Below are 25,676 nucleotides of genomic sequence, written 5' to 3'. Positions count from 1 at the left end.
AACCAAAAAATCCTCTGTATTGTCAGATGGTTTAGAGCACTAATAAAGAAATATTCCAGAGGCAAAATATTAGAAGGTTTCTGTAAACATCAGCAAAAGCCTGAAATATCTATTAACAGTGGAAAAAGATCCAGTTGGATATACTCACTCAGTGCCACTGAAAAGACAATATTTATGCTTTATTTCTCCCAAGATGACATTTTCTCTTGTCTTCTACAGCCATTTTCTGGCTTTCTCGCTTTTTTTTTTTAAGCGCGTGTGTGTGTAACAGGCACATACAATAAATACCCTTGTTGAAATCCTTTTTTCCCCCAAAGCTCTGACAATGCCATTGCCTCTTGAGTCCTTGGACTTTCCCTTCTGCAGCCAAAGCAGACTACAGTTGCACACGTGAAAGAAGCAGCTCTCTAAGCATTGAGATTGAACTAGTTTCCTCCTATTTTGAATTCAAATATCAGCACACTAATGTAGTGTAATTGGTAAATAATGCATAAGCATTTTTGTACCCAGTTCCCTAGTAATAATAGTACTATCATCAGTAGGACTAGGCCTCAGACCTTATACTAACTGTGCTCTATACTACCTACACATAAGCCCTGGCCTGCTAGACTTGTTACAAACTTCTTTTGAGAACCTCCTGGGCGAGATGCAGCCTGACACCACATGTATCTTTTTACGATGTACAGTTTAAGCTCAGAACTTGAAAATAATGGCAAAAGCTGAAAACAGAAACCCCCAAATGACAAACAGTTCACTGATGGTCAGTTATTCATCACTGGATTGCTATTGAAAGAAAGAAGCAGCTGCTAACGCAAGGGGAAAAAATGGCCAAGCAACAGGATACGGCACCTGCCACAGCACGGGGAAGTAATATCCCCCAGTGTTGCACAGTACACAGTGATATGGTGCAGTGGTGGACTAAGAGCTGCCAAGAGACAGAATCATCTTATAAAAGAAGAAATAAAATTTGGAGGAGGGAAGAGAAAGAAGACCCTCGCATCAGTTGCGGCTTCCCTCACTGAAGAGCTCTTGAGCCTCATCAGCTCGACCCTTGGGGACCCAGACCATGAAGTACTGCGCTGAATGCAGTGTATTATATATTCACGGCTAATTTAGGATATGATCGTTAATAACTAACTGCTTTGAATACGCAGTGATAGTGATTAATAATGATTAAGACTGAACCATTAGCATGAAATGTTAATGAATATCAGTCTAGTAAAATTTAAAATAAAAGTTTAAAACCAGCCAGATTTATCAGTCTTCTAAACAATCCCATCACTGCCATCTCTAACTCCCTGAGACAGATACATAGGTAGGGAGATACACAAGCCCACACATACATATATATGCACTTGCAACACTTCCCTACTCATTAAAATTAAGTTTTCTCACCTTCAAGGGTCTACATATCTGCACAATGTATTCAGCTTTTCTATTCCATTGCCCTTTCTGCCATTTTAAGGTTCCTCTTGCAACTGATTTCTGCATAACTCATTTGATATTTTTTCTTTGTCTTTTAGCAGATATCTAAATTTTTCCCCTATAGAGTATCAATAATATTCTATTTGTCTTAATCTCACTATCACTTAAAACGCTATACAGCAATGAAATCTCTCAGTAACATCCAGATATTTATACCCAGTTGAATAAATATTAAAAGTGTTGAACAGCTTTATCTGAATCCTGATCTGTCTACGGATCAAACTGCCTACATGTTTAAATAACTGGAGGCTCAAGGACTGCAACAGGGATTGGCCCTGATACTTAACTGTTGACTCACTGGAAGATGATAGAGAAAGAAAGTTACTTTCATGGACTACTGACATACTTCAATATCATATTAGAAATTGAAGCGCTGTTTTGGTAAAAATGTGCAAATACTCACACTCTTGCTTAATATTTGATTTACTAATTCATGCTTGTAAGAGATGCATATATTTCTATGCCCTAAAGGAAACAGAACATTTCATTTAGATTTCAGTAGTTCATTGCATAATTCTATCTTAAAATTACTCACCAGATAACAGTACTGTGCACAACTTAAAGCCACAAACATTAAAAGAAATAAGAGATTATTTGCAATAAATACATAACAGTATTGCATATGTTCCATCAGCTTTTAAAACCAAAATTTTTATATTGTGAAATGGACTCAAACAAAAAGGGGGGGGGGGGGGGGAATCACAAGAAGGTGTGTTTAATTGCTTATTTTCAACCAGGCTCAATTCATTATAAAATGTTTCAGACAGGAATATGGCAAGTCTGTAGCATGCTGATGTAGGACTTGTGTCCCAATAAAGCAAGACCTGTTGATCTGTTACAGGTATAGACAGGGGTGCAAAAAACATCAATAAACACAAAATTGTAGAAATATTTAAGGTGTACTTAAACCACACCATCATGAATTTCCCTTTGCAAATGTTTAATGCCCCTGGTATGGTATTTTAAATGCTGGAGTAGCACATGAATCATCCTGGCCTGTATCAGAAATAGTGTGGCCAGCAGGAGTAGGGAAGTGATGGTGCCCCTGTACTCGGCACTGGTGAGGCCGCACCTCGACTACTGTGTTCAGTTTTGGGCCCCTCACTACAAGAAGGACGTTGAGGTGCTGGAGCGTGTCCAGAGAAGGGCAACGAGGCTGGTGAGGGGTCTGGAGAACAAGTCTTATGAGGAGCGGCTGAGGGAACTGGGACTGTTCAGCCTGCAGAAAAGGAGGCTGAGGGGAGACCTCATCGCTCTCTACAACTCCCTGAAAGGAGGTTGTAGCAAGGTGGGTGTCGGTCTCTTCTCCCAAGTAACTAGCGATAGGACGAGAGGAAATGGCCTCAAGTTGCGCCAGGGGAGGTTTAGATTGGACGTGAGGAAAAATGTCTTTACTGCAAGAGTGGTGAAACATTGGAACAGGCTGCCCAGGGAAGTGGTTGGGTCACCATCCCTGGAGGTATTTAAAAGACGAGTAGATGAGGCACTTAGGGACATGGTTTAGTGGGCATGGTGATGTTGGGTCGACGGTTGGACTCAATGATCTTAGAGGTCTTTTCCAACCTCAATGATTCTATGATTCTATGTTTATGTCTTAAATAGTACATTTCTGGTAAATAGAGATATAAATTTTTAGCCTAAGATTTTCAAGATTAAAAAACAAGTTCTCTTCAAATAATTTCAAAAAACAGTAGCCACAAAATAACATGCCTTTTCAGTCTTATATAAGAATCTCTTTCACACAATTTAGAGCTTGAAATAGTCTTCTAATCTAAGTACTGCATTCAGGGACAGATGCTTACTTTATAACTTCCTCTACTGCTTAGTGCTCTGTAATATTGTAAAATTAATTGCTAAAAAAATTACGTTTTCTCAGTCTGACAACAAAAAGCAAGAAAAAAAGATGTCTTTTTAAAATTTTTAATTCTTTTTTAAACAATGGTATCTCACAACTGTTTTTCCATATGGAATTTTTTGTCTGTCAGTACTTTGTTACACTTCAGTATTTATTTTGAGGCTAATACCATTACTTCACAGTTAATAGGAGTCTTGTTTGAAAGCCAAATCAAACCAAAACTTCAACTACTATTACTGTTTATCTCTTGAGCCATAAAATTTAGTATTTGCTATTTTGAGCACTACATTTATATTATCATTGTTATAAGCAATCTAACTCTGTCTTAAAGCACATAGTTGCTTTTTTCCACCAAGGAAAACACATCCCAGGAAGGCAATTCTGTAGTCTTACTCTTTTGATAGTTAGGCACATTGATCTAATTTCTAAACTAATTTCTACTTGTGGTAATGCAATTAAGTGAAATATTTTTCTTTTCTTTATTACCCCCACACCCACACTTTAGTCCTCTTCCTGATTGTGATATTCTAACCCTCCTCTAACAACAGCTTGTAATTTTGTCTCATCACCTCATTTCACTAGGACATTTCTACTCCTAGTAACAGTAAATCTTTAGAAATCACAATAGGTACAACTGTTCCCCAAATGAGGAAGTTCCTTTACAAAATTAAGTATTGCATTCTTGTTTATACAGTTATTTCACTAATTCTTGTTTTGTCCAACTTTGATAGCAATTTTCCATGGAAAGAATCAAATTCTTTACTATGATAAAATTCAGTCCACATTTCTTTTAAGATTTTTTTTTCACTTGATATAAGGAATGCTTAGTTTGTTTAGCTGCCTCTAGACTAACTTACAAGAGTATTCAATAGCTGTTATAAAGCATACGTTGGCTTCTTTCCATATAAACTAAGGCATAAAATACGTTTGATACCTCCCTTGAGTCCTGTCTTGATATGGAACCAAAAGGATCACAGACCAAGAAACTAGAAGTTCTCATAGGTGCAGTAATAGAGTGATTTTCACTCGGAGGATAAAACCTGTGTTTTCACTGTAAGGTTGATTCCTGAAATTTTGTGACTATTACCACCAGATTTTGAGTTACAGCCCTGTGCGTACCAGAAAGTTGCAACATAAGCCATTTGTCACATTATTCTCTGCCATTCATGAAAATCTCTGAATAGCTACTTTAAATTTTATTTCATAAACCTACATATAAAAAATCCTAACAAAACCACAGATGAATTGTATATTATAAGTGAAGCTACTTACCTAATAATTAATTAAATTAATTACTGAATTAATTAAATTAACGTGAGAATGAACAAGGATACTGTTCCTTTTTCAGTACTCTGAAGAACTCTTTTTACTCTCTTTCTAAAGAGCCACCAAAAAAGAAAGTGCAGGTAAATACAGAATAAAAAAATGGACCTCTGGTTGGTAGCAAGTCTCCTGGCTACTATGCATAGCCATCATTCTTGAAAACTATCATTTAAGGCAGAGAAGTATCCCATACATAACAAAAAAATTGGAAAATTAACTTCGCAGTTTAAAAAAAGGAATTATCAAAAACAAGACATAATTAAGATAAAACTGTGACCACGTTAGTTACAAACATTTTTCAAAGTAAATCTCTGAATGGGCTACCATTCTACACTGAGTCTCCTATAATAACTTCGAAACTTGTGTAATCTGCAAGATAGCAGAACCATCTATTGATTTTGGTACTGACTGAATATAATACAGTATGGAGTAACTCATGAAGTTTGTAATGTTTTCTGAAAGCACAAAAACCCCCACCCAAACAAACACAACAATCCTGGCTACCGGAAAACACACCTTGTGAATTTGCGACTTAAGACAAAACAAAAGCCCAAGAAATGCATAGCAGAAATTATGTTATTAATAGTACTGAGAAATTTGCCATACACTTTTAGAAAATCTGTAATAGGAAAAAAACCCTTTCCTTTTGACATATAGATTGTTTATAGCATATATATTAATATTGTTCTCTCATGCTGTCCTAACGTTTCTAAATGCTGTAGGTGGAGGTGTTCTGGTTTTTAATTAATATAGATTAAACTTCACATTTATAATTTGGTTCCTAGATTTAAAAAAAAAAGTGAAATTAATTATCTATGAAAAAAAAGAGTAAGTTTCAAAAATGAGAAAATGGATAAGTTATTTGTAAAGCGACAATGAGTTAATGACTTTTAGAGGAAGGAAAACCTGAAGTTTTATATTGTTATTACAATATGAAAGGAAGACTCTATACGCTGTTACCTGTAAGGTCTGTGTAAATTAGAGTCAATCAAATAAAACAACAGCCTGGATAAATGCAATATAAATCTTTAAAATACCATAAAATAAGAAATTAGTAAAGTGTACTAAATTACCAAAATATTTCTCGTATGGAATACTAATAGAAAAGCAGGAAAGCCATCATGTTTAAAAGAAGAGACAGCTTTAATTATGAGAATCTTCACGAACTGTCATATCAGCAAGCTCATTAGCTGCAATGAAAGTTCCTCCTGCTGATCTAAGAGTACTTAAAAAACAGGATTTGTTATACTTCAAAGCAAAAAGGTATCTTTAATTCATGTACTGTAAGAGTGAATTAAGCCTACTTCTAGTATTACAGAAGTAGAAACTAAAACTTTAGCACGTAATAGAAAAAAATAAATACCCTTACGTAAACTACAATTACATAGGTCACATGTCCCTTGCTGCTTGCCTGTCAAAGTTACATTTAAAAAAATTAAAATTTATTTTTCTAATGTAATAATTAATTTACATACTATGAATGTTTTATCATTTATAAAATACATGTTAGCTTCACAACTAACAGACTTTGTCACTGCCCTTAAAGTCTTGCAAGCTATGTTAACAGCTTATTGTATGACAATTACTGGACAATATTTAATGAAATGAAAGGAGCAAGAATGTTTCTTCTAAAAAGGATAAAAAGAAAATGAATTGCTAAACATTGTAATGTTCTAATGTTCACCATTTTAAATCACAAATAACACAAGAGAAAAGTTTTAAGAATGAGCAAGTACAAAATAAAAAAAGATATAAGGTATGCTACAAATGGGCTGGCTGATACAAGGACAGTCATTTCAAGGCAGTACTCTAAAAAAATCTTAAGTAACTTGTTTTAAGAAACTTGTAGAAGATGCAACAATCACTTGATGGTGATCAGACCAAAACCAATAAATGTATAGTATAGTTGAATTTTTATACAGGGTGTTCAACTTAAAGTTTTCTGTTAATATTGTTCAAATGGCATTTACACATCTTTCTGCTACATTAATTTTGATTTATAATTTAAAGGACACTTGCAAATAATACCTTTATGCCATAGATAAAATGTGAAATTATTGTATTTGCAGAAATGAATATGCAGACAGGAAATAAAACCAGCCCAATTAAAAAAAAAATAGCTTGCAACAAAGGTATGGGAGAAAAGAATATTCTTATCAAACATCATTGATTTATTCTTGAGAATTACTTTTCAAAATTACTTCAGAGCACAAAGTTCAGCGAAGCCACGAAGGGAATGGCATTCCACCACCTCTACAAGCCCTAACCTTTGCTAGGACAAAAGGTAGAGAAAAGGATTTAGAAACAAATACTGGAACAAAATACAACCAATATGGTTCACAGAAAAATTGAACATTATATTAGTATTATACAAAACCAGAAAAGAACGATGTATCTCCTCACCCAAAAACTTTGACCAAAGCAGCGTATATGTAAACAGAACCTTCCTATTGGATGACAGGAAAAACCCAGGCTGACTTCCTTCCTTCTGTACCATCAGCAGCCTGTAACCCTTAGATGTAATCCAGTGGTTTTCCAAGTTTACTGGAAGTCTGAACTGCCTCCAATAAAAACAATCCAGGACAGATTATTCTTATTAAGCACTAAGTACAGTTTCTTGGAATGGAGGAGATGCTCTAAGCCCTTGATACCCAAATTCTGTTCTAACATAACCAATATTTCTTCTGGAATAAGCTATTTGACTAGATGATCATCCAGATAAAAGATTTTTTGATGACTTCCCCTCTATCACTCTCCCTAGCAGCCATAATGATGCTTTGTAGTATCTGCCATTTCCCAGCTCACTGTAGAAGCCTCAATGCAAATCATTCTTGGTCAACTTGTTATTCTTCATTAGCATATCAATAAGTTACATGAGACCAGGTGAGTCCATTATGTTGGATATGACTTATCACAATCACAGATTCACAGATTTTTTTGAACTGACCTTTTGGTAAGCTCAAGCAAAAATAGCCACCTCATTAAAAATTTACTGTGCAAAAGTTGGTACACATTAGATCAATTTGCTTCATAAAAATATACTTTTGCAGAAAAGTACCAAAAGGTTTAAAAAAAAACCAAACATGAGCTGCAGTCTTTGAGATCTGCTGGATTTTCCAAAATTCCAGTGCAGGAGTCTTGCAAAACAAAATGGAATTTTGCAGGTAGGGAAACAAGTATAAACAAACACACTGATATGCTAATCTCTTAAAGACATCCTAAGCCTTTGTCTTTTTCATACAGTAAAACTGAAATGCAAAATTCATCTCATAATACACTGAAGTTCAGTATATAAACTTGAAAACATGGTCATTGATTTCCATCCTACAACATAGTGAGTGAGATCAAAGACTCATCTAGTCAACAGCAGATACCTAAAAAAGAACAGAAAACCTGGACTAACTGATAATTTTACTGGCTACTCTTTGAATGGTCAGTGTTTTATATCTCAGAAGCCTTCCAGAAGACAATCAGCAGCTTCATATAAGATGACTGTCTACACTGAAATAATGGCTTCTAATAAGGAACATTTTAGTTTTTCTGGCTGATATACAAAATTCAACCACAATAGAGCCAATAGCATGCTAGTAATGAAAAGAAAAAAAAAAAAGTGGCTAGTTAACACTGGGTTCTATGAAAATAATGTATGAAATACTGAATTTATATACAGCAGAAACTCCTTCTATTACCAGTACAAACAGTTAGATGAAGGGCTTGAAGCATTTGACAGCTATTTAAAAATACTTGAACTTCTAAGTGGTTATAATCCACCAACTAAAATTGGAAACTTTAAGAACGATGATAACAGAAAGCAAACTCTATGTGAGCGACCACTATCTCAAGTTCTCTATCAGGAGCAGGTTTTGCAGAGCTGTAGTTTGTGGCAGGGAGACTGAGTGAGGCATAAGAGTGACACTGTACAAAGCAATACAGATAATAATTTTTTAGTTTATGTCAGTTTGGAGAATATCACTGTTTAACTGAGACAGTCCATCCAATCTTCTTTTCCTGCAAGACTATGACAGTGCTGAGGTGGCATCAATTTCTAACTCCACGCTTAGTCAGTTTAAATTACTTAAGCTGTGATAAAGCATGGAGAAGGCAATCTTTATTAAGAAATTAACTGCAAAAAAATCTGCTGCTGCTTATACTGAGATTTACCATATTCTATGCTGCGTGATGAAACAGTAAAAAGAGGAATTTATTTTTCCAGACTTCCAATGCCACTGTTGCATGAAAAACATACACATAGGGAAGACAAAACTGTTCTGATTCGTGTTTGGGGGAAAAAAAAAAAGTGATGGTATGACAGCCTTTCCGCATTTCTGAATTAAAAGACACTGAGTGATTCTACTACACTTACAACACAAAAGATTGAAAGTTGGAAATAGTTTAAGATCTGTTAATAGAAAAGAACTTTTAAAAGAAATCTATTTTGGACAATGATTCTAGAAGATATGTTAGAAGAAATGTAATGGGAAATTCTGTAGTAAAGATTAGAGGACCAAACAATAAATATCTTCAAGATGACTCGCAGTAGCTCAAATTACTGATCTATGATATAGACTATTAATGTCTATTTTTAAAATAATGTTAGTAAAAAATAAATATCATCTCACATAAAAGCCACTGCAATGCAATCAGAATCAAAACTTTTAGGTAGTTATACAAACCTTTACTAGCTTTATCTAAATGCTGAAAATCCTCAATAAAATTCAGAACATCCTGATAGCTTTCTTCACACACTTCTACAAGAAAATGGAGCAATGTTGTTTTTTGATCTGCCGACTTCGTGTCCTTCAGCTAGAGAGAAGAAAAGAAATGTTAAAACACTGAGAATAAGACTACTTCTGACTATTTTGATAATTAATATATATTACTAATTACAAAGCCCAGAAAGATGAGAACTAACTGTTGAACTGGTACAACTCTTTTAAAGAAAACCCTAAGTAACGGGCTGTTTCATTTCCCTCCTTGCTAAAAATCCCTAGATCACATTAAATATTTTTTAATTCTATACAATATTTGAGTTCTGTACTCAAAAAACAGTACACATTTCTCTTTTAAAAATGTAATTATTTAAGCAATATAGGAATATTTGTAAAACTGTGAATAGACTCATGAAAGTGTAAAAAAATAAAAAGCAGACCTAAATCAGCAAAATCTAGCAATACATGATGCACATATCCACTCCATGACATGATTTCCTTATGCATGAAGCTAACTTCACAATATTTATGCAGTGGAAGCTACAGCCTCAACCTGTACAAGTTCTTGTTGTTAATAATTCTCAATAGGGCAAAGAAGAGTTCATAGGCTTCATCGTTTGACTTCAAAAATTCTTAAGCACAAACTTTTCTTTCTGAACCCTCTTTACATATAAAATTATTTTAAGCCCAGCCATTTTAAAACTTGCATCTACTTGTGCAAAAACACTAACAATTGACAATTGGCGAACATTCAGTTATACATTTCTGTTGTAGTCTCACGTTTGAGCTGGTCTTTAAAAATCTCTCCAATGATTTAAGAAATAGAAAATGACATATAATGTCTTTTTAAAATGACATCTCTCATATGAAAGTATTTCTTCACTACTTAAAAACTCTATCTGCATAAAATAATTCAAACAGAAAAAGTACACATGTACACAGGCACATAGGAAGTATGCACACATACTACAGGGCTGCCACAATTGCACACAGACTTGTATATGTGAGTATCAGGGGAAAAAGTCTTTAGCGCAGTATTGCAACTAGCACTAAACAAGTAGAAAACTCATGTTAGTTTGTTTCAACTTCAAGACTGTTCTTTAGTTTGGTCACCCTGAAAAATACAAGTGGTCAGCAACACTCAATGGCATAAAAGTAACTACAGCAACAAGGTAGAAAGGAAAAATTACCTTCCTTTCCAAAGAGGGTTCAAAACCAGACACAGAGCTGTATAGGGATTACTTCTGAATAAGGAACTGAGAGCAAGATCAATCCCAATTTAAATATACATACACATTCTTTTTTTTTTTTTTAATATATATATTACCACAATTTTCCCATGGTTGCAAATTGCTTATAAAGAGATTTTTTCACACTTCTTGTGCTTCCCAATATCCTCAGAGATCACTTACAGGGCATTTTATTGATGTGATTTAAAAAACAAATTAGAGTATATTGTTTGCTTTCCCCATACTGTATGTAAATTGAAATGGACAATTTTGGAGGGTGGTTATCACTGAGGTTGGCATTTCATACTTCACTGTAAAAAGTCAGTCATTATCTTCAAAGATCAAAATTATATTATCTTAATAAATACGATGAGATATACTCTTCCATAATGTATATGTTCTCCTTCAGGCAAGTGGATTAATAATAATGTGAGACACAATTTTCAAAATAAAAAGAAAATGGAACACATATATATCAAAACCAAAAAATATATTCTAGGGTCATTACTGTATGCAGTGTTATAAAATAAGTTAATTCTACTGTACTGGGAATCTCAGTGAGAAATGTCTCAATAATTGAAACATCACACAAAATTTCTACAATGTGACACTGCTTAAAATACATGTAGTTAACAAAAGTTAGTTTTAAAAATAAACCAGTGTTATAAACATGCATATAATTTTAACATCAGTATTTAATAAATGATTGAGTATTAGCATACCAATATCATATCTCTCTTCTGAGAATATGCACGCATGTTCTCTGATGCAGAAGAACTACTACAGTTCAATTCTACACGAAGCAGGGAGAAGGCAAGATATGGAATAGTCTTCTGCAAAGTGGATAGTGCATACAGTTCCCTGTGCATAGTTGGGCACCAATGAAGAAGAGCAGATAAATTGTATATTCTTCAAATATTACAGAAATCAACATCTTTGAAGGACAGAAGCCACTGCAAATTTCTTAAGTTCTCAGAACCCCTACTGAAAACTGCTGTGGAGACCACCAAGCAGTTTGCAATTTGCAGCTTTCTAGTTTTGGGCCTTGAAGGAATATTGGTTTGGGTGGGTTTTTTCCTGTTTTAATACTAATCATTTTAATAGTTGAACCACAGTTCATTATTCTCAGAACAGAGGAGATTAAGCATTAACCAAGACACTACACATAGTTAATAAAATCCCAAAAAATTACAGATACATAGTTTTACCTCTGTGTTTCCAGACAAAGTGATCTGTCTGTGTAAGAGACAATTTCATAACCAGTGAAGGCTTGGCACTCACGGACTTCCTAAATGAGGCCACAATTGGATGAGGTGAATTAGGAATTGGTGACTAGTACCCTGATACACATTGGACTGGATAGTCCAGAGTTACCTCTAGAACTCAACTGTTCAATACTGAAGCAAGCAAGAAAAATTGTAATAGAAATGATATCTCAATTCTCCATCAAATCTGCTGATATATTGGAATGTCACCATGTATCATGAAGGAAGAAAACTGTGGCTGATGTGCTGAATACCTGGGTCTTTTCTGGTATTTGTCTGGGTTGATATAAAAATATAATATTCTCAAATGATACTGGTAGCGTTAGTTGACTACAAAGGTAGGATATTAAATGCAAATTCCCAGTGATTCTCTCTCTGAAAATCTGTCAAACTTCAAAAGAACAAGTAGTTGACTGTAGGCTGCACCTGTCCTGGGATATCTAAGTGGCAGAGATCTGAAATTTTACAGACGATCTCTAAGGTGGCCATAGTTGCTCTGCCTCCCAGCAAAATCTATAATAGTTGGTCTTTCTTTCCTAATCATAGAATGGTTTGGCTTAGAAGGGACCTTTAAGGATCATCTAGTCCAACCCCCGTGACAGGGGCAGGGACACCAATACACTCATATTCAATTACCATTAAGGTTGCATTATCTTCCCCCTAGAAAAGTTTTTAAGCACTGTGGTCTGGTATTTACAAACTAGCAATTTGAAGTGAGGTCAAATCAAATATATATGAAATCTTTGTCACTGGAACTTCGTTTTTTTACTTGCACGTTTCTTATGTAAATGAAACATATTGAGTACTATGATATAAGTTTATGCATAAATTAATGAAGTCCTGAAAGGAGTAAACCAGTATCACCATTTCTAATCATATAACATCATACAATGTCAAAATTACACAGTACTAAGCATTTTGATAATAGGGAGCAAATTACCTTTTCTGGTCCTTATAGCTTTGTATCTACTTCACCTACAGACTATTGGTAGTGATCAGCATTTCTCTTGAGCAGAAGGTTGGATTAGATGCCTACTGACGTCCCTTCCCACCTGAATTATTCCATGATTCTAAGAAACATGCACACACTTCCCAATTCGTTAACTAAATACTCTATTCCAAATATTATTTATTTTAGCTCTTAATGTGGCCTCATGGCAACTTTTTGAGAATTATTAGTATACCTGGATTTCAAAAGCTTTCCACAATCATCTTCACTATCAAGTTCTTACCTATCTTTGCAATTAGAAAGCTTTCTTAACTTTTAAGCAAACTTATTTGGTTACCAGCAAAGCCCATTATTCTATCTCCTACCTTAGCTACATAGAAAACAAATGTTCAAATGCCTTCTTTATCATAAATTAACAACAAAAGGACAGTGTTACGTCCTCCTCATGTTCCTCTCCTTTCTTTTCTAAACTAAATACACCCAAATGCTTTTTTCTCAGTTTAGAAGTGTTACATGTTACTATCATCTGGATTCTCACCAGTCAGTCTGTATATTTTCTGCATTAATTCAGACAAGACTTCACTTAAAACCTTATCAGCACCAAGTAAGCAGTAGATAATTACCATCTTTATAATACATAAAAGGTCCACTAAGAGAGACATTTTTTCCTCTCCAACAGAATGTTGCAACCTCCTGTAAAGCTAAATAACCTGTAAGTGTGCAAATTTAAGTAACTATGAGATCCTAGATTATCAAATGCATTTAATGCCAGAGCACTGTAGAATTAGCCAGGATTTAAAGCCCATTTTCTGGAATTCTGACTAGCCATTCACTCCTTACTTTCATTATCTGCACACATCAGTTCACTTTCCTATGTGTAGTTCTTCATGGTAGTCTTCAAAATTTTCATCTTCTAGATCTTAAATTATTTCTCCAAGATAATTTTTGAATTTTGATCCTGCTTTGCAAAGTGTCTGCAACAATTACCTTCATATTGTTTTTGTAAGTATATTTCTTTTATTGTTGTCTTGTGCATTAAAAATACAGACCTAGGACAGATTCTTGTAAAATCATACCTAAGAAGTAAATGCACCCAACTGGAAAGAGAACCTTTAGTATCTTCCTTCTGAATATGTTTCTCAACAAACTGTACATTTAACTCAATAATTTCATCTATGCTGTATTTCTCTCGGCAGCTGATGCATGCTTTAATGTTTACTTTAGACTAGGGAAGGTATGTAACTTATTCTCTATGAATATTTAAGTTATAGGTATAACTCAAGAACCATAGTGAAAGAATTCTTCTGGAACATGGCAAAGTAAGGGCGATTATTTTAAAGAATGTAAGAGTTAACATATTGTATTTTCTCCATTGTATAAAAAGATAAAGAGCTGAGAGAAGACAAAGAGTACGTACAAACTTCCAAATAATTCCTTTCTCATAAGGACTATTACATACATGTGTATTTTGTGCAGATTTTGCAGTGACCTCCCAGAGGGCACAGGAAAAAAAATAAAAACACTAAATAAGGGGAAGGCAATTAGGATTAGAATTGATTATAAATTAACACTCAGGAAAGTACAGATATCTTCTTGTATATACCCTATAGAAAAGTTGAAAGAGTGAAAATGTAAGGAAAATTAGAAGAAACAGGGAACTGATGAAACTGAGCAAAAACAAAAGAGAATCAGATAAGGAGAAAATTTATGTAAAAAAGAAAACATAACTGTATTAAAACATATTAAAACGTGACAGTCTTCGAAGTGCTCAGACATGTAAGACTACAAAACTACTGTGATCAGTGTTACGGTCCTTCCATAACCTTATTTAGTCTGGGTTTGGTTTTTTATTATTCCCTCAATATAGAATCTTCTAGAAGTTTAAATGCAGGCCAGTCTCAAAATGACTGTACACAGATTAGCTGTGTTGTTCAAACCATCAACTAGTGCTAAGAATTAGGAAAAAAAAAAAACCCAAAGAATTAACCACAGGAAAAACATCAAAACAAGGTATTTAAGTAACATAATAAAAACAAATGAAAAAGTGAATGTAATACTCAACATGGACATTTCAAAACTCACTTTACATAGGGAGCTGAGATTATATCCAAAGGTTTGTGCATTCCGAGAACCTGCATTCATGTAGTTTCCCATTAACAATACTAGTTCCAGCAGCTTGCTAAAGCTTTTACTCTTCTTTATCTCTTCACAGGCAGCACTGACAGCCATGATGTCAGGTTTGATGTTGTTCACCTGCTCCTCAAACTGAAGCTTAAAAAGAATAGCACTGAGCCGTGGCCGTAGTCTCTTCACGTTGCTCATCTGATTGAAAAGAAAATAGGAGATTTCCTTTAAAATTCATGCTACACTTTGGCACTGTACAAATGCATACAATCTGTAATGATTTATTGGTGTGACAGGCTTGAAGAAGCAATATATCTGCTATAACTGATAGCAAATGAACGAATGAATGAGAGACACTTGGGTAAGCAACTGAAATCCCATCTTGTGGTTAATACGAACTGCCCCCATCCTTTCCCAATAACTAGTATGTGTAAGCAATAAAAGATAAAGTGTCATCATATATCACATCTGTCAACTCATATACCAAATCCTATAAAACTAATCCAAGTTTATGACCCAGTAGTTGCAAAGTAATAAAAGTAGTTCACAAATTTTGTATAACTCAGGAGGTACCAAAACAAGGCAAATCTCATTTTCTGGTGCAAATATTTAAAAGCTGATTTCAATAAGAGCTTACTATAAACTTGCAGGAAAATATCAGTTTTGAAATATCTCAGCTATGAAACACTTAATATAGCATACGTTAATATATACCAGTATTCATACCCCACTATACTACTGGACCTTATACAGTTAATTAAGTAAAGCAGAATGCTCCCAGGGAAGCAGTAGCTTCTGTAGATCATATGCAAAAGACCTGGCTTTTTTTATGGTTCACTGGTCAGGGATTTTCCACAGAAGTTTCAATCTTCCCATACAACTTAGGTCATTGAATTCCTACCCCAGAGATACTTTGCACATTATTTACTATACCCAAACAACAAGACTCCAAATTTTATCACTTCTTTAAATCAAGGAACAACAAATGCTTTCAATAAATTAAATTCCTCCATCTCCCAAGTTTCCAATGTACTACTCATCCTTCCAACTCTATCACAGAAATCTTCAAACATTTTTTTAGGTTTGGCATCACGTAAAATCCCAGAAGCTTTCTGTCTTCCATTCTTGCTCCTTTTCCCCCTACCAGGCATTATATGTTCCTTGCTTTTTCCTTCTTCCACAGCAGAAATCATGCTTTTTTCCTCCCTGCTCTGTGGTTCTGTTTGCACATGAGAAACACTAGTCTCAATTTCTTCCATGAGCTTCTTTCCCCATTTTTCACTATGCCTGTTTTCTCACCAATTAGATGAATTCTATAAGACCTTCTTCCCCATACTTGTATTTTTCCTTCTCAAGGCAAGGTTCAAGCCAATAATGCCTTGACAATTCCTGAAATCCTAAACTAGGTTTGGTTTTGTTTTGTTTTTAAATAAAACACATGTTATGGTTTCCAGCTATCAGTACTTCTCAATGCAAGAAAAGAAGCAATAATATTGACACTTCTCCTACAAAGTAATACGTTTCATATAGTGGCCTTAAAAGTTTGCCTTTACATTGGAAATATCTCCCTCCAAACTACAGTGATGCCCAAGGTTTTACAGAATATTTCTCAACCCATATCTAGTCTATCAATGCAAAAATAGCTCTGACAGTGCAACGTTCACAAGTCGTTTGGTGCTGATTATCCCACAACAGACTCAGTGAAAAGCAAAATGGGGACACTCTTCATCCATTTCAGTGTAAGGGTCAAACAAGTTAGCTTAAACTGATACTGAAGGCTGTCTAATCCAAAGGGTTTGATTAGAAGCAGAAGATGATGGAATTTACAGTCTATTTTATTGGTTTTACTGTGACAGCAGTAGGAAATAAAATCAGATAGAGTTAACATTTTATGCTACTAAGCCACTTCCGCAATGCCTGCCTGGCAGTGCAACCACCTGATGATGTCCCATTGAAGTAAACATATCATTTGCATTTTAGTTCAGATAAGAAATCTTGAAGTAAAATAAGCAATCCTTTCCAATAACCACACTTTGGTTGGCATCACAGAGCAGAGCACACAAACAGGATGTCTTTCAGATGAAACTAGGTTGAAAATCAACTCCACTACTGAGCTTTAGTCCACAGACTGCCTCCAGTCTGGTCCTAAAGTAAAACACTAAAATGTATATAGTTTGAATGTTAGCTCAGTACCAACTGTAGGCAGATATTCTGTACTCATCATACACTAAATGGCATTTAATAGTGTGGTAAAATTCTTACTTAAGAATGGGTAAGCAAGGATAATGGGACTTGAATTTAAATAGGGTATTTCACAGTGAAACAGAAATTGAAATACTTAAAACCCACCTAAAATGAACATAATGCTCTTACAACTTTACACCTAATTTAGGAATAAATATCTAAAAGAATATTAAGGCACTGGACAGAGGCAAGTGTCACAAAGTCATTCTCCCAGCTCCATTAGGAAGAATCAGTATTAACTCCTTTTCCTCAAACCATTCACTTACTAGATTTATATGTGTACTACTACTTCTCAGCATATTGAGAAGAATATTCTTAATTTTAGGTTTTGTTCTCTGCTCAGGAAAAATCTGAGACTAGACTAGAAAAAAACACAAAACTCCATTGAAATTACAGAGATTTTTAATATTTGTCCCTACTCAAGGTACAATAGAGACGATCATGAATATCAAACTATGGGAACTAACAAAATGAAGTGTAAGTTGCATTGATTTTAAATGGTACCAAACTCAAGATACTACAGAACCAGCAGATGATGCATCATTTATTGACTCTTGGCCTCTCAGACAGGCAGATTCTTGAAACTGAAATAATCAGGTACTTTAGATCACAAAGATGTGTTGCACAAACATGAGTAAGCACATATGCATGAAAGATGAAAAGTTTTCATCAGAACCAGTTGAACTACAACAAATTAGGAAGTTCTGTATGTAAGTCTTAAGGATGGATGCAGAAATACGTTATCTAAAAAAGTCAGAAACAGAAACACATGCCAGAACCGCAACAGAAATGCCATCGGGCTTTTTTTTATTATTGTTTTTTAAACACTTTGAAATCCATAGTTCATGTTCAATGCATGTTGTTGGTACTATTTGTTTACCTGTTTGCTAAGTCAATAATTGAGAAGGGAGGAGATGGAGAGTTCCCTTAGCAATATATGGCTTTCTTTGTGACATGTAGTCTACAAATATATTCAAACTATAAAATCCATACACCTTATCACAAGAGATGCTAAGAATTTAAGTGTTGCGATGTTGAAAGGCTTATGTTCATGCCCTATACTTTTTTACACTCAGCATATAACTACATAAGTCTACTTATGTCCTTATAGTGGAATCCTGAAAACAGACAATCCAAATAACTAAAAAGGAAAGTTGAAGTAGAAGGCTAAAGAGTGAGTGGACTACACATGTCAGCGAGCTCAGTGTATGGGTAACAAATGGTTCTATTTTTCAAGTAATAGTCCACAAGAATATTCTCACTATATGCAAGTCCAAATGGGAATTGACAACTGAGTTGAGCTATCCAGTAGTAGCCCTTTATCTAACAGCAAAAAGAGTTTTTTCTCTCAAATACAGCATAAACCAGAAGGCACCTGCAAGAGCGTGCCATCTGGTAAACGTGTGCTTTCACTGTGTGCTTTGTTGATGTCAAGTAAAGGAACATGTCTCAGAAGTTACACTGACATTACATTTTGATCACTGAATGATCACTGTGATTCATTCTTACCACAAGCTCACAGAGAAAAACACTGCAAGGGTTCCAGTTTCACAATATACCCTCCTTAAAGGATCAACAGTGCCAAGGCTGTCAAACCACCTGAAAGCGTTCCCATCCAAAAAGTAAAATATCAGTTACAGCCAAGCCAACGAAAAGAGTAAATTGGAAGGGCATCCCCTGTGGAAAATGTATGGTTTTCATCACTGCAGCATCAGTGAACTCTACAGAGCACGTAGGTAAAAAGTGTAAATTCCTAACACTTATATTTAGACTCAGGCACTTGAAAAGCAGAAAAAAAAAAATTCAAGTAAGGAAGAACTGATACCTTAACAGACCTTTTATCATGTTTAAAGAAGAAAAAAAGAACAGCCTGCTCAATTTGAAATGGGCAGTCAACATGCCCAAATCTTAGTGAAGACCACAAGCATTCTGAAAAGACCAAACATTATTTCAGTGTATGGGAAGTCAATCCATGATAATGGAACAGTATTTTTGTTGAAATGTTTTTATGGCTATGTGAAAATAGTACATCTTTCTTGACCTTTGACACACTATTTTTTCCAAATAAATGATAATAAAGTCAAGAACTGCCAACTCAAAATTAAAACTACTTACAAGAAATCAAAAAGTCTTTATACTTACAATGTGGATATGGGTACATGTAAACAACTGAACTGATGACTTTTCAGCCTTACTAGCACTGATAGAGGGCATGTCCTGCTACTCTATTTCTCTAGCTTGAATTATAAACAGCTTGAATTTGCACCACTGACTCAATTTCCTGCAAATCCAAGATTTTCCTAAAGGATATTCAGGACAGAAGAGAAGGGAATGTACTGTAAGTGACACAGGGACAACACCTATCAATTACCTCCTAGCTGCACACAGGTAGCCTTCTCTTGTCTCGTGGATGACAATGCACTGATGTACAGTGCAGAAAATCCCTGGTACTGTTTTTGATGGTATTATGTTCAACAAAGATGGACTATCAAGGCCAGTCTGCAGATCTCAGAAATGGGGGCATTCCTTTTGAATACTCCAGAGGTCACCTGTCTTATGAAATACATCCGAATTGCCAACGGGGGCTACAACACAGCTGTCAAAATAAGCTGAGTTTCCAGTCTTCATGCTGAAATTCAGATAGGTATGTTCTATTATGAAAAGAAAGAGGTGATTTTTTTGTCTTATCCAAAAAATACACTTAGATTTACTGACATCACAATCAGAACGGAACACAGAGACAGCTTTTGTTTCTCCAAGTTGAATTTAGACAATGGTATTTTCCTAAAAAGGAATCATCCAAGAATGGGAGGGTCTGAATTTCCCAAATTCTTCTATTTTTAGGAGACCTAACAGATGTCAGAAAAGCTATTTTCATTAAAAGGTACATATGGAGCAGATGTCACTAGACTGAAAAGCTTTCCTCATGGGAAACCAAGTCAAGAGTTTAATATAGGTAAAAATCCTCTGTAAAATCTCTAATTCAGCCAGATAGCAAAAATAAATAAATTTATACCAGAAGTCAAGGGCAGAAGTCATTGAGGAATTTAAAATAGAATAATATAATATCAAAACAAATGGAGAAAAGTTTCTAAAAGTAAAACAGATCTAGCTGTATTCCAGATAGGAAAATCTGATCAGCTTAGATCTAAAATAAATGCCTCATCTTTTGTCTGGCTACTACCAGGAATCCACCTCCTAATGAAAAGTAAGTCTACAATATTACTTTGAGTCTCCCAACATACAGACCATGAAGGTACAGACAGACGATCAAAGTCTGGACGGGAAAGTCTGAAAACCATGACAGCAGGGTTAGTACTTTCCATCAGATTGAACCACCATAACAACTCCAACATAAAAGTGGAATTTGATGCTACGTAATTATTTAAGCAATACACAGTGGTAACGGACCACAATAGCAGCTGATTATGATGTCTTTGATGTGACAGACATGACACATTTCAAAAAAGCTCAGATCTCTAGCACATTCATATTCAGTATAGACTTCTCTACTGACCCAACAAGGTGTCCAAGTTAATTACCTAAGCAGGAAGGTATGTGTCTATGATGATGACAGTACTGGTAAGGAAAAAGCATTCCACTGTAGATCTTCTGTAGTCCTGTCAATAGAGAATTCAATGACAACTGTGGAATTTTTATCCACATGGTTATTTAGTGTATTTGGAACCACAGATAATCTGTGGCAAAAACAGTCTGACATGAAGTGTCACATCAGTGAATGCTGTGGAAGACAGCTTGCATATCTTAGATAAAGTTCCTTAGTTCTACAAAATAATCACAGGGAAAGTAAATCCTAAAGCACTTGGGCTACATAGGAGTTCCACTGAGATCTAAAGTCTGAAGCTGGAACAGGTGAAATATCTGCATAGTAATTTCAAGCTCCAGGGATCTAAGAGGTACTAACTGGCCTCAAGATTCTTTCAGCACAGCTGCCCTACATTAGCCAGTCATATGGATGCCTCGCTCAATTTAGGTGGCTAAATTCCAAGAAACCCTTGAAGTTGCTGAGAGTCAAAATGGCAGGATCATTTACTGATCATGGTCTTAGTCAAAACAGAAGTATTTTTCTTAAGATGTTCAAATGACAACATGAACATTACAGGATTGCTTACATTTCTAGTGAAGCCAAAGCATCAAATCAGATTCAGGACAGCTCTTGGGACATTTAGAGGAATCTGCAAAGTGAATGGCTGGAGGCAAAAGATGAAGACCGTTCAGACAACCAACCTTGATCTCAATTGATCTCAAGTTGTAGAGATATCTGCCAAGAAGAAAACTGAAAGAGATAGCCTATGTGTGTGCTAGAAGAAACAACCACCAACCACTTCCAGCCATCTGAATTAACATCAGACAACAATAAGACTTTTTTTTTAACCTATTCTTTAGATTAGCTACCCAAAATAGTTTTACCGCCACTGAATAGGGATAAGAGTGAGACCTGCTGGTACTGAATCTTCTATAGGATCATTCCTCTATGATTCAGCGTCACAATCTTTCAGTGATACACGGGAAGTAACATAATCCAATCCAATCCAGTGGCAACTATACACACTCAGATCAGTGCAGATCATGATGGCCACTTTCAGAAGATACTTCTGGAGCCTGGTTCTCCACCCTATCCAGGTTCAAGGTTTGAAAGACACCAACATTACAGGAGGAGTTAAGGATGTTCTCCCTCTAAACAACCTAAGTAACTTGACTGCAATTTGTCATAAAGATTTTTTAACTGTCACAGATGGCATATAATAGAAAGTTAATCTTTGGCAACACTCCTGGAAAGGCTGGAATGACTGATAGAGAACACTGACAAGGCAGAGCAGCAGATACACAACTTCTACAAGACAACAGAAGAAGGTAAGGTTTACAGACAGAAATTAACACAATCAAAATATCTCACGGCACAGACGCACCTCACCACTTCATGATTTTAAACAAACTGAAATGTCCCTAGGTATGGCTGTACCCAAGCATCAAGTATTAGGAAAGGCAGAGTTACACCCCTGCAGATATAGTGATAGCATGATATTTTCCAGACAGCAGCAAAAAACATTAATACATTCTGAGTTATCCTCACTGAGGACATACAGGTGAAACCATCAGCTGAATATGGAATTGATCATTTTAAGTGTTTGCTGAATTATTTAAGACAAACTAGCCTTCATCAGGCCTCACTCTAATCTTCAATTTACTCTAGTGAAATCTTTTCCTTTGGTACGAACTCATTAAAAACACATCCATCAACGAACAAGCTGTGAAGCCACGTGAGGATTGCTTGCCAAATTCTATTTGGATTAGTTATCAGTGTATTTCACAAGGTCTGGGCATTAATTATTTCTGAAACAATATTTCATAATTCCCTCAATTTTATCTTTGAGTAAACAAAAGTGATCAAGGAAAAACCCGTTTCTTTTTTTTTCCACTCTCGGACAATACAGGAACATATTACCAAATATCTCAAGTTTTAAGAAAATAAATAAAGCAGGAGCTATCACGCATAGCTCTTGAGACACCATTCTCAGGTGTGAAACTGCTAGTACAGTTGCCTACACCTGATGTCAAGTGTCCACTAATAGCACCCTGACAAGTATTAGCAACTTTTTACATCAAAAGTGTTCATAAAGAACATCAAAATTATGATTTTTTTAAATGGATCTGCATTTATGGATTTAAAGACATACTAATAAATTAAATATGTCCAGGACTATTTTACACCACTAAGGATTACAGGCACTGACGAGTCTAGATGCTTACTACTGGATTCAGCTCCCTCCATGCAGCATAACCAAATGAGAACTACTTTTGGGAACGGTTCCTGGTGCAACTGGCAGTTAACGTAAGTTGGCATGGATAGGCCTGAAGCCTTAGCATTGTTGTATGAGCAAGAGAGTGAGGAGAGGTGGATGTGTGCTGCTGGGGAGTTGGTGAGGAACTATAGTTACAGACCGTTCTTAGCTGGAGCAGCAAGAAAGCCTAACCTATCATAACAACATACAACTCTCTAAAGAATCAATTGTATTTTGAGTATTCTGGCACTCATCTATATAAACTGTATCCCAAAATAACTTGGGGAGGGTGGGGGCAAAGATCTGGAGCCACCCAATATGGGACCAAACATTGCCATGCACCCCTGTGCCTCCAAAAGTGCCCTGAGATGTCAGGCCCCAGAGGTGCAGGGATGCCTGCTAGACCCAAGTTCTGAACAGCTGGAACATGCTTGTACCCAACGTCCTTATGATGTGCTGCTCCATCTTCCCCATGATGAAAAAGGGAAGATGTGCTTTGTAACCATTATAACTTGCCTTAATAAACCTATCTGCCTCTGTTTTATTCTTGAGTCCTCAACTATCTGACTGGATGCTCAGCTCTTGAGATCTCTTGCTATCTCCCAAACCGTGCCCAGAAATTGTTTGGGAAAGTGCAGTTCTGCACAGGCCAAAAGCACACCTGGGTCTATTCTAACAAATTAGCACTATGGACAATTAAGGTTCAATGTCCAAAAGCATTCTTCAGTGCTTTTTAGTTGACTAGTATAGACACAGCCTTAAAATGTCATCTAGTGATTTATCATCCCCGCAACTGCTAAAAGTAGTGGGATACAACATGGTTCAGAAAGTTGCTTTCAAGATACTGAATAATATTCAAAACCAATATAAAAACTGATGAGAAATGAATTTGGATGGTTTTGGTCACTATTATTCCCTGAATGATTTTAGTACAAAAAAAAGGAAAGGCCACCAAGGACATGAAGGACTGCATATGCGAAACAACACTTTTAGATCAAAAAGAATACAGGATTTCAGGACCTCATACAAAATGTGAAAGCTATGCAGATTCTCTGAATCATCACCTGCAACAAGCTATTTTAATCAACCATTATTTTGCTTCCTCTCAAATACAAATATTTTGAAGAGTAAGAAAAAAAAATCCATCCAACATTTACTTCAAGTATTTTCAGCATAAAACAGCAATGCAAATGAATTCAGTAAATCTTTGTCATTCCAGAATCTCCTTTTCCGAATTTAAAATCATAAGTTGTGTTCACAAAACCTGAGGTAAGCGTAACTCAAAAAATGGGATATCATTCTGTGTTACCAACTCCTTAACATTAAACCCCTCATAAAATTCAGCCTACCAGTTTGAGCCAAACTTTCAAGTGGCTTGCTTGGTAAAGGCAGAGATCAGACAATCACGCTATGACCTAGGCTTTAACTGAGATTTGTGATCTGATATCCTAGGTGTAAAGTGTTTATTTTCCTTAGAAGGGTGTTCTTAAAAATATGTATGTAAGTAGTGATATCATACTAATTGCAATGATTGGACACTTTGGTCAGTGTATACACAGAATGAGCAGGGAAATATCCTTCACTCCATTCTGCTTTCCTATGAGAGAATCAACTATGTCACCCAAAAAGGTTATTAGCTTTGCCTGCTCAAAAAGATGTCCAATTAGAGACTCCATAGTCTCCCTAGTCAGTCAATTCTATTGTTCTGTTTTTCCCACTATTAAAAAAAAATTCCCATTATCTAACCTGTACCTTTTCTGTCAAGAATGTAAGCCTACTACGTACTGCCATCAGTGTTCATGATAAATTATTCCCTTCCTTTTTCCAGTCTTCCTAAACGTATTTTGAGAGAAGACCCTGCCTTGGTCTTAAGTTAAAGAACTTACAAACAACATTTCATCATATCATATGTTTCTATAAATATCTTCATCAGCCACCTCTGGAGACTCTGTTTTGGTCCACCCACTGATGTACTAAACATCTCCAAAGTGGATGTAATATTCTAGCTGAGGCTTCGGCAGTGGTGAAAAGAAGAAAATTCACAAGTTTTACAGGCTACATTCGTACTTCTACATTTCAGTTTCATGTATGTTTATTGACTGCAAAATGAGGACATGACTGATTCATGTCTGACTTATGATCCATTACAATTCACATTCTTCATCAGAACTGCATCTGTTAACTATAGACTTTAACTCTACAATCACTGCCATTTAAGTCTTGATTCACTGATGTTCCTAAAATATTTTTCACTGTCATTAAGCAACCTATGCTTCTCAAAAACTCTTTAATAAAAAGAAGTACCCAGCAAAAAGGAAATTATTCAAGGATCAGCCACAACAGCGAACGTAACAAGGATGGTTACTGTAATCTGGATTATGATGCTTCCGACACAAAGAACGCATAGTATATCCAACCCCCCCCCAAAAAAAAAAGTATTGTTTAAATGTAAATTACGTCAACATATCTGAAATACTTAGATACATATTTATCATTCCCACATTCTTTTAAACACCATATTTACTCCACAACTAAAAAAGGAGAGTTGTCTGTCAACAAGTTCTTTTTCAAGTGCATGTTTTCTTGCTGAACAGATTTATAGAAATGAGTAAAAAGAGTTCAACGTCTTCTTTTCCTCAGTGGCACTTTCTGTCTGCAGGATAGACATTCACGAAAGGCCTTTTTACTC

At 35.5% G+C, this 25,676-nt stretch overlaps 1 protein-coding gene across 1 annotated transcript in view; it reads right to left on the bottom strand.

Annotated features, from left to right (window-relative positions):
• Window positions 1-25,676, bottom strand: part of DIAPH3 (diaphanous related formin 3) — a 258,898-nt gene that overhangs the window by 93,714 nt on the left and 139,508 nt on the right. The window contains exons 21-22 of the mRNA XM_076363140.1: window positions 14,898-15,137; window positions 9,337-9,466 (exon numbers count right to left, since the gene is read on the bottom strand). Of these exons, the coding sequence (XP_076219255.1) occupies window positions 9,337-9,466; window positions 14,898-15,137 (370 nt within the window). The remainder of the gene's footprint in view (window positions 1-9,336; window positions 9,467-14,897; window positions 15,138-25,676) is intronic.

This window comes from Aptenodytes patagonicus, chromosome 1 (genome assembly GCF_965638725.1).
Source record: "Aptenodytes patagonicus chromosome 1, bAptPat1.pri.cur, whole genome shotgun sequence".
In the NCBI taxonomy this organism is placed as follows: Eukaryota; Metazoa; Chordata; class Aves; order Sphenisciformes; family Spheniscidae; genus Aptenodytes; species Aptenodytes patagonicus.
Note: the sequence above shows the minus strand (reverse complement) of the source record. Positions and strands in the feature narration are given on the sequence as shown.